Raw genomic sequence first — 10,895 nt, forward strand, 5'->3', positions numbered from 1 at the left:
AATAGTTAACATTTCATAACAAATAAAAAACACAAAGAAATGAGTTCAAAGAGTTCAGTTAAGTTTTATTAAAAGCCAAGCAAACATTAAAATACTGAAACAGATAACCTTTTCCAAACTTTTTTTTTTTTTGCTCCATTTTGTACAAATCACAGTTGTTCAAAAATATTACAAATGATTCAATAAAACTTTTTTCTTTTTTTTCTTTTGCAAGAGCAGCAAAACATTCTGATTTTGTATTTTGAAAGCCCTTAGTAATGTGTGTGTGTGTGTGTGTGTGTGTGTGCTTTTTCTAGTTCAGAACAAGAAAAATTATTACAGAACGAGTATCGGAAACAATTATCAAAATAAGAAAAAAAACAGCTTTAAGTAGTTATAAATTCGAAAGAGGAAAAGAGGTCAAGGGAAGGGTCGGCAGTCAGTGACACCTATACCTCACCTCAAGAGGACAAAAAATGGCAAGAACCATTTAAACAGATCACCTCACCACAAGCGGAAAGGGGGACAGGGTTTACCAAAGGGCATACAAGTGCTCCACTATAACTGACAGATGTTGTTCAGAAAAATAATACGGCCCTTTTCTTTCATGTAGATGAAGGTGGATTTCAAAGCTCAGAAAGGAAGTTGGTTGGACAGCCCCTCTGTTGAAACACAGAAACTAACAAGGGCTTGAAGTGGTCTCTGTCTATGACCTGAGGTCAGATTGTTAATTTTACAAGCAGTAAGATGTGGTAAACCTTTCCAGTTTAATACAAATGTTGAGAGTTTAAAAATAAAAATAAAAAATAACATTAAAAAAAATCACCGCAATAACTGCTCTCTGGTATTAGTATTTTACAAAAATATACCTAAACCAAAGTCATATTCCAAAAAGAATGTTGTGTAACATTTCCCCTGTCAAACACCAATTTATATTACCCTTTGCCATGTAAAAAATAAAATAATAAAATAAAATAAACCCCTGACCTTCAGTTGACTGTAGAGGGCACAAGTGTGCCTCTGACTCTCCGTTAATATGCATGTGTTTACATTCACTCTCATCCCAACAAGTATGATCACTGTTCACAACAAGCACAGGTTTCCACTCAGCTCAGCACAATCAAAGAGGGATGAAAACACCCAAAATGTTAAGAGGGAAAAGCATGAAAATATATTTCCCATCACTCAAAAAACAAAGGGTATTGCTACATGCTGGCCACAGGCATGCAGAAGGAGCAATACAGTGGTCTGCCGGCTGTCAGCTGAAGTGTGTGGTGTAGTGTGTGTTTGTTAGTGCACTACAATTACCTCCATCAAAACTAAAGGCAGAAACCTCTCTTCAGTCAGACCCCCACCCCCCATTAAAGGCACAGCAATAAACACAACAATAGACCACAATTCTCAAGTGCTCTCGCGTTTCTTATATTGGGTTTCTAATGCTGTACTGTTATTAAATAAATAGAACTACAACCACAATGTGTCATTTATAATGAACATGATAAACATTTAGAACAACAATAAGTTTTGTAAGGGTTTTGGATGAACTTTTTTTTTCAACATGACGAAAGTGCATGATAATTCCTTAGTAATGAAAGCTACTGTTATTCATAATTACATACCATTCCACGCACATCTTACCTGTAAACGTGCACTGATAAATACTTTACAATTTGTTGCTAAAGACTACTGTTAAATTGAAAGAAAATCCACAAAGAATATCATTTGTATCAAATTTCAAGGTAAAGTGCATATTTAGCTAGCAGTTATACTGTTAGCAGGGATCTTTCGTGTTGTTATTCACAGCCTGAACCAATCTCTAACTTTAAATGAATCGTTCATTCAAACATGAACATTCTGTCATCATTTACTCACCCTCATGTCATTTCAAACTTGTATGACCTTTTTTACTTCTGTGGAACATAAAAAAAGATATTCTGAAGAATGTTTTTGTCCATGCAATAAAGTTGAGTTGGATGCCATTGACTTTAATTATATAGACTAAACTGCTGAACCATTCTTCAAAATAACTTCTTTTGTGTCCCGCAGAAGAAATAAATTCATACACCTTTCAAACATCATGAGGGTGAGCAAATGACAGAATTTGCATTTGGGGTGAATGATCCTTTTAAGGGCTAATTGACCTTTCTAATACTGTTTATTTGAAATCTACAAAACCACCTAATTTCTACAGAAAAACATGGATCACATGTCCTTTAAGTTAATGAAGACATATTCGATTAAAGCACAAGGTACAAAGAATTTGAGCAGCCAACATAAAAGTCTCATAGTAAGTATTAGGTTTTTTTTTTTAATGTAAGCACAAAATATGTAGGGCCATAAGGAGCACTGTTTTAATGGAAGAAACCATTCCATGCTACAAAATGTTTTAAAAAGCCATAGTTTAGAAACAGTCAGTGCCATGCACATCAAAGGCAGACCAAATCTAAAATAAAAGTGCAAAAGCAAATAGTCAAAAAACAAAAAGTGCTAACAAGCCCGAAATCACCACGGCAACAACGCTTTCCATCCCAACAAGCATGCTGATGTTTGTAGCGTTCTCGAATCGCTCATCTGGGGTGATGGTCTTTAACTCAGACAGGAGAGCTGTGATTAAGTACATAATTCATCACAGAGCCAATCTGCAAATACACAGCAAGGTCATACATTCGTTATTTTACTAGTTATTGAGCCTTTAGGCATAGTGTGGCATCTATAAACATTCATTTATTTGTCTGCCCCTATAAATAAAGCATCTTAATGGGATGAACCTATAAAAGTGCCTCTACAGGTGAATGTCAAGACGGTAGCATACAGACAAGTGTCTGCTCTCCGCTTCCCTCTTATTTGTCATTTATTTATTATTTGAGTGCAGAAAGGCCTGTCTGAGCACATGGGCTCTGCATGTCTATTTTTGTAGCTGTTGATGATTTCAGCTCGTCTGGTGTGAAAAGCAGGGTGCAGCCTTGAGGAAGTGAAGTCAGAAAGCCAGAAATAGAAAAAGGGTGGCATGGAAAACTTAAAATGTCTCCGATTTCTCATTCACCTCCATAGTAGCTATTAAAAACACTTTTGTTAAAAGGCACGCAACAGGCAAAACAAACATGCTTCACCGAGAAATACTTGAATATAGAAGGGAAAGTGTAACAATGGTCATAGGCACTCATGTTTTCCGGACAAGACTCTAGCAAACGAATGTTAACAACACTCTACAGCGCATGCACATCTGAAAGAAGGAACTGAGAGTGGGTATGTTAGCATATCACTGTCAGTTTAACCACAAAACCTGTTTCAAAGTACAAAGCTTGAAATCGAAAGCTATTAAATTAAAATAGAAGGATACACTTTTGATTTACAGCCTATGTTGGGATATTTTGTTATTAAGATAAAAACAGGTAAACTTGTGTAAAGCTGCGGTCACACTACACTTTTCTTTCCATTTACTTCCATTCATACGCATGCAAATGCTGGAAACCGGAAACGCAAGCTCGTGCGAAGGAAGTTTTACATTTCGCTGCGTTCCAAAGCGTCATGGCTCGTCATCTTAGCGGAATTAAACAATCATAAACTTTCAATTTGCTGGTCCGCAGCATTGCAGGAAAGCAGAGTAGATTGTATATTTTTACATTTTGGATTTATTATTATTTGTTATATGTTGAATACTTTGTACTATGTTTAAAAAAAAAAATGACACCACAGAGCATGACATCGTATCACGACTGTTGCAGGGCTCAAAGTCTAGTGAAACCGCCCTTTAAGGAGATGATGGGTGAGTGGTTGAACGCTGTGACATTTAGCAGGTTAATCCGGAGCACCGATTTTATCTGCAAGTCTAAAGTGCAAAGTGAAGCATCACATTGCAACATATCAAACACTACAGGAAATGGATCGATAGTTTCTCCCTCAGTTTGGTTAACTGCAGAGGTAGAGGAGCAGAGGAATAACAGAGAGGAGCGGCGAAGGAATAAGAAACATCGCAACCTACTTTTTGGTTCGCCAATAGCAAAGAGCTGAAGTAGTGCTATAAAAACAAGTGCATTTCACAAGGGTGTGAAGATCTGCAACAGGACTGACAAACAAATGAGTAGCTAATACTTAAGCAGGGTAAACTCAGAAGGCATGGGCGCCCCCCAGTGGTGGAGGTGAAAGGCAAGCAAGTCGAGGAGCTTGCTAGTGGTCAAATCACAAAACTCAATCAACAGAATGTCAAATAACAGCTGTGATTGCTAATACTCTCCTGGCAGTGGTAAAATAGCCCTAATTTCATAGTTTACTTGCTGTCAAGTTTTTGTTTCAGCAGATTTTGGTAAGGCGTTTGTGTTTGAATGAGTTGTCTGTCTGAGTGTCTGTCTTTGGTGCTGTCCTAGAGTTTTTTAGTGAGTGACAGACCTGAACTACACACCCCTTCTGTTCTACAACATGAACAAAATTTAGTAACAGGAAAAGCAATCTGAAAAACACTTCTTCTTTAAGCAACACAATTGGTATTCTGAGCCAATATGGGGCAATGGAAGATCCAAAATGGAGAATTGTTTTTATGAAGCATGAAGGCAGGGGCAATAACCCCTTTATTTTAACAATTTCTTTTATATGTATATCCCTGCCGCCATTTTAGTTGCTAGTTGTATTCAAAGCTAAGCTATGTTTCAGCTTGTAGGCATTGAACATGACGGTTTTCCCAAAAATAGGTCTCACAGAGAAAAGATCAACACAGCAGCACCATGCAGCATTCGTGTGCCCAGGCGCCAGCGCTCAGATGGGGTGCTGGTGTGAGTGTGTGTGTGTGTGGTCTTGTATAATAATAACAGTCTTAAGAGGCGAAAGTAGGTCACTGCAATGATGCTGTTCCCTATGTGATGCTGTGGCGAGACCTGTTGCATTCGCACAGTAGAACATGTAACATTGAAAAAGAGAATGATTTGAGACTTCCTCCAAACCTTCTCCTGTTTAATGACACATACGCTATGAGCTCTCGTGGCGGGCAGTCCACTAAGGCCCAGCGTGGGTAGGGAAGGCTAAAGCTCAGAGGCAAAGAGGACCCCGGACTCGCTTTCAGCAGTCAGGACAGATGCACAGAAACAGGGCTCCCCAGGCTTGGCTACATGCCTCTGGACTGAGATGAGGGTGAGGAGTAAAGGGGGGGTTGAAAGGATGAATGGAGGAAGACCCTCAGGAAATGTGGGGTGCTGAGGAGGATGGATGTCTCCAGAAAAACCAGCCCCGTTTGGTGTGCTGCTTGCGTAAGATCTCCTCCTCGCGCTCTCGCTCTTTTTGAGAACGGAGGTAGCGGTCTTCCTCCTTCAGGAACCACACAGGGGGCCAGCGATGCTTCTCAAAATGTTTCTGGTTTTCTGGAAGAACAAATGACAAGATCAAGGAAATACACCGGAATTTTCTCGCTTCAAAACACTTTAAGATAAATGTTTTCTATTTTAATATATTTTCAAATGTAATTAATTTCATCATTATCAACTGAATTATTATCAAGGACTCCATAGAAAGTTCAAAAGAACAGCATTTATTTAAAATAAAAATCTTTTGTAACATTATGTTTTTACTGTCTCTTCTGATCAATTCAATCAATTGCCGAATTTATTTTATTTATACATAATATAAATCAAATAAATAAATGAATAAAAACACTTCTTGCCCCTTACCAGGAGACATAGTCTTCATGTCTTTAGGGAATTTTCGACAAACGCTATTGTAGTTGGTGCAGATGTGATGCAGACACCAGGCAGAGAGCTGTTTGGCATTGTGGAACTACAGCAGACAGAAAGCAGAGTTGGCACAGAGTGATTTCTCTCAAAGAGGCTCATTTGAAAAGCAAAGTCTGTTCATCCTTTGAACTAGAATAAAGTAGGCTATGAATGAATGGCAATTCTGTAATGTGCTCCATTGGTTATATTGCTACTTCATTACTCAGTGTGAGTGTCCTCTGCATTCTATTAAAGGCTTTGTTTGCTTCATTTTTATTAATGTTACCTGAGCCATCTCCAGATAGGCCAGCACATGTCCATCAATGTCCACCCCTTTAACGGACAACTGCAATAGCTCCTCAACAGCATGTTGCTCTGTAGACCATGGCAAAACACCATACAGCAAGTGTTAATATGTCAGCCATGGAGCTTAATGGTTAATGATTTGCAAAATACTCCATAACAACAGAATCGTCAACATTGAAAAATTTCTCACCTTCACTGGTGTATTTTAACAAATACAACATGCTGTAGTTTAGATGTAGATAATATTTATTTGGTTAATTTATTTTTCCAAATTATTGGCTAGTGCCACCTCTATCATTTGTAATATTAACCAACATTTTTGTCCATGGCAGCTGTTAACTTTACAGATCCAAATTATTTGCAGATTATGTCTTTGAAAATTCATGCTCAAAGTAGTAGATTAACCATAGAATTATACAGTAGTTTTTCAAGGTAAACATAGAGCCTTTATTAAACCTACCTGTTAGAGCTACAAGGCGAGGAAGACAGAGGCGGTTGGCTAGTATTATAAGGTCCATTGGCTCCAGTTCAGGACATGGTGTTAACACACCACAGTAGAGAAACTCCAGAACGGCTCTCATGCAGGCACAAGTGGTCTTGGGGATAGAGACCTAAAAAGAGAAACAGAGAACGAAAAAGAGGTGGTGGTTAGCAAAAAACAACCTTAATATTTCAAGTTTACAGTTATTAACAAAAGCCCACGTTGAGAAAAGTTTGTGTGAACAGATTTCATAACCCATGCTGAGAAATGTTTATTCATAGCTCATCTCCAGGACATGGAAACTCGAGAGGCAGATTGATCCAGGGATGAAACAATCTGCTCAGCACCTCTCCCCTATTGAGACCTGCATGGTTCTGGCTGCTGACCATTAGAGGAGGCCTTCGTGTTGACATGGCAAGGCCCAAAGTGGCCATGGAAGCAGTTAGAAAGGGATGTTTGTGTCAATGAAGGCTTGTGGAGGAAGGGGCCTGGGAGAGTGATAGAAGGGTGAGGGCAGCGGCCTCAACAAGGAGTCTTTCATCCTTCAGGAGATTAAAGCACTGTGTGAAACCGTTGACAGTCTCAGCTTAAAGCTGTGGAAAAATAACTCTGTGGGCTTGTCGCTACGGGAAACCTGGCTTCTGCATAAACAAGAGCCAACAAGCCAGCCTACAGGAGAGACTGTCATCATATAACAGTTAACACAGGATATGCTTTACAGAACAAATACACAACATTTAGGAAGACTCAGTTCCCATATATTGATATGTCAAATTTCATGCATTCATTTAAATGACAAATAAAATTATATTTCAAACTAGATTGAAAAGTTTGTAGACAAACTTTAAGTTGGCTTGAAAAAGCCTAGCTAGAAAGTTTGAAAAGTTTTAAAAGCTTGCAGTCTGAATGTTTTTAGTTTGAAGTAGTTTGAAACTTAAAATAGTTTGAAAGATTACAGTTTGAATGTTTTCAAGGCAATACAGTCTATCAGAAAAACAGATGGTATAAAACATATCGCTAGGGTACCTGGGGTGGGTGCTAGGCTGTTTCTAGCATGATTAGCATGTTGCTTGCACAATTAGCATATTACTAGCATGTTTCTAGCATTAATAGCATGTCACTAGCATGTTGTTAGCATTATTAGCAAGTTAATAACCCGTTGCTAACATGATTCTGGCATGATTAGCATGTTACTAGCATGGTGTTACCATTTTGTTAACATGATTAGCAAGTTACTAGCATGTTTCTAACATGATTAGAATGTTGTTAGCATGATTAGCATGTAGATAGCATGATTCTAGCATGATTAGCATGTTACAAGCATGTTGTTAGCATGATTAACAAGTTACTAGCATTTTGCTAGCATGATTCTAGCATGATTAGCATATTACTAGCATGATGCTAGCATGTTTCTAGCATGTTTAACAAGTTGCTAGCATGATTAGCAAGTTACTAGCATGTTGTAAGCATGATTCTAGCATTATAGCAAGTTACTAGCATGTTTCTAAAATCATTAGAATGTTGTTAGCATTATTAACATTACTACCATGTTGATAGCATGATTCTAGCATGATTAGCATTGTTCAAGCATGTTATTAGCATGATTAACAAGTTAATAGCATGTTGATAGCATGATTCTAGCATGATTACCATTTTACTAGCATGATTCTAGCATGATTAGCATATTACTAGCATGATTAGCAAGTTACTAGCATGTTGTTAGCATGATTCTAGCATGATTAGCAAGTTACTAGCATGTTGTTAGCATGATTCTAGCATGATTAGCAAGTTACTAGCATGTTGTTAGCATGATTCTAGCATGATTAGCAAGTTACTAGCATGTTGTTAGCATGATTCTAGCATGATTAGCAAGTTACTAGCATGTTGTTAGCATTATCAACAAGTTACTAGCATGTTAACATGATTAGCAAGTTAATAACATGTTAACATGATTCTAACATGATTAGCATGTTACTAGCATGACTCTAGCATGATTAGCATGTTACTAGCATGATGTTAACATGTTTCTAACATGTTTAAAAGTTGATAGCATTTTGTTAGCATGTTTAACACGTTGTTAACATGTTTCTAGCATGATTAGCATGTTACTAGCATGGTAATAACATTTTGTTAGCACGATTAGCAAGTTTACTAGCATGTTGCTAGCATGATTAACATGTTACTAGCATTTTGTTAGCATTTTTCTTGCATTATTATCAAGTTACTAGCATGTTGTTAGCATGATTAGCAAGTTACTAGCATTTTGTTAGCATGTTTATAGCATGATTAGCCTGTTGTTAGCATGATTAGCAAGATACTAGCATGTTGTTAGCATGATTCTAGCATAATTAGCATTTCACTAGCATAATTCTAGCATGATTAAAATGTCACTATCATGATGATAGCATGTTTCTAGCATGTTTAACAAGTTGTTCACATGTTTCTAACATGTGTAACATGTTACTAACATTGGTGTTAACATTTTGTAAGCATGATTAGCAAGTTACTAGCATGTTTCTAGCATGTTGTTAGCATGATTAGCATTTTACTAGAATGTTGTTAACATGATTCTAGCATTATTAACATGTTGCTAGCATGATTCTAGCATGTTACTAGCATGTTTATCAAGTTGCTAACATGTTTCTAGCATGATTAACAAGTTACTAGCATGTTGTTAACATGATTAGGAAGTTACTAGCATTATGTAAGCATGATTAGCAAGTTATTAGCATGTTTCTACCATTTTGTTAGCATGATTAGCATGTTACTAGCATGTTAATATGATTCTAGCATTATTAGCATGTTACTAGCATGATTCTAGCATTATTAGCATGTTACTAGCATGACTCTAGCATGATTAGCATGTTACTAGCATGATGCTAGCATGTTTCTAACATGTTTAAAAGTTGATAGCATTTTGTTAGCATGATTAGCATGTTACTAGCATGTTGTTAATATGATTCTAGCATTATTAGCATGTTACTAGCATGATTCTAGCATTATTATCATGTTACTAGCATGACTCTAGCATGATTAGCATGTTACTAGCATGTTGTTAACATGATTAGGATGTTACTAGCATGATGTTAACATGATTCGCATGTTAATAGCATGTTTGCTAGTATGATTAGCATGTTACTAGCATGATGCTAGTATGTTTCTAACATATTTAACAAGTTGCTAGCATTTGTTAGCATGTTTAACAAATTGCTAGCATGTTTCTAGTATGATTAGCATGGTGTTAACATTTTGTTAGCATAATTAGCAAGTTTACTAGCATGTTGCTAGCATGATTCTAGGATGATTAACATGTTACCACCATGATTCTAGCATGATTAGGATGCTTCTAGCATGATGCTAGCATTTTTCTAGCATGTTTAACAAGTTGTTAGCATGTTTCTAGCATGATTAGCACGTTACTAGCATGGTGTTAGCCTTTTTTAGCATGATTAGCAAATTACTAGCACGCTTCTAGCATGATTAGCATGTTACTAGCATGTTGTTAGCATGATTAGCAAGTTACTAGCATTTTGTTGGCCTGTTTCTAGCATGTTGTTAGCATGTTTCTATGCTAATCCAGTTAAACCCAGTTGATTCAGTTTAAAAAAACAGCTAAAAAACAGCTAAGACCAGCCTGGCCTGCTAAAAAAAAATGGCCAAAACCACTTTAAAACCAGCTTGGGAGACAAGCCAAAGCAGTCAATCAGCTTAGGCTGGTTTTAGCTGTTTTTTTCAGTAGGGAGTTCTTAAGCTTTGCTATAGCAATAGACAGCTTAAATACACCATAAGTCTTATTGTATAGGAAATGAAAGTCTATGGGATTTTAGGTGGTTTTGATAGTCTGGTTTATTAAAACCGTAAGCCGGATCAGTTAGAAAAGATATAGCAACCCGAGTCAGACCAGTCTGAAGGTCTGACCCGAGCTTGGTGGTTGTAGCTTTAAAAGTCTAGGAGGAGATACATTTTAAAATTTGGTCTCAGAAGAACAAGAAGGTTTAAATAGGATTTCAGTAAGTTGGCTTTTTCAAGCCACCTTAATAAATGCTATTATTTTTAGATTTGTATTCATCAAAAAATCCTGAAAAAGAATCACGGTTTTCACAAAAGTATTAAAGGGGTCATATGATGCTATTTTAAAGATCATTATTTGGTGTATTTGGTGTAACAAAATATGTTGACATGCTTTAATGTTCAAAAAACACATTATTTTTCAAATACTGTACATTATTGTAGGTCCTCTATGCCCCGCCTCTCTCAAACGCTTCGTTTTCTACAAAGTCCCTCCTTCCGAAAAGCGCCTCCAAAGAGAAAGGAAAAATTGAAATAGCATCATATGACCCTTTTAAGCACCACAACTATTTTCAACTTTGATAATCACAAGAAATGTTTCTTAAGCACCAAATCAGCATATTAGAATGATTTCTGGATCATGT

At 37.0% G+C, this 10,895-nt stretch overlaps 1 protein-coding gene across 2 annotated transcripts in view; it reads right to left on the bottom strand.

Moving 5' to 3' along the window:
* Positions 1-223: 223 nt before the first annotated feature.
* The window catches only part of LOC107676653 (rho-related BTB domain-containing protein 2-like), a 62,888-nt gene continuing 52,216 nt past the window's right edge, over positions 224-10,895 (bottom strand). For both annotated transcript variants that reach the window (XM_016471254.1, XM_016471253.1), the window contains exons 8-11: positions 6,442-6,592; positions 5,962-6,050; positions 5,634-5,739; positions 224-5,327 (exon numbers count right to left, since the gene is read on the bottom strand). In XM_016471254.1, coding sequence (XP_016326740.1) covers positions 5,146-5,327; positions 5,634-5,739; positions 5,962-6,050; positions 6,442-6,592 — 528 coding nt within the window. In that variant the 3' untranslated portion in view covers positions 224-5,145. The remainder of the gene's footprint in view (positions 5,328-5,633; positions 5,740-5,961; positions 6,051-6,441; positions 6,593-10,895) is intronic.

The sequence above is a fragment of the Sinocyclocheilus anshuiensis genome, unplaced genomic scaffold (assembly GCF_001515605.1).
Source record: "Sinocyclocheilus anshuiensis isolate Anshui unplaced genomic scaffold, SAMN03320099.WGS_v1.1 scaffold344, whole genome shotgun sequence".
Taxonomy (NCBI): Eukaryota; Metazoa; Chordata; class Actinopteri; order Cypriniformes; family Cyprinidae; genus Sinocyclocheilus; species Sinocyclocheilus anshuiensis.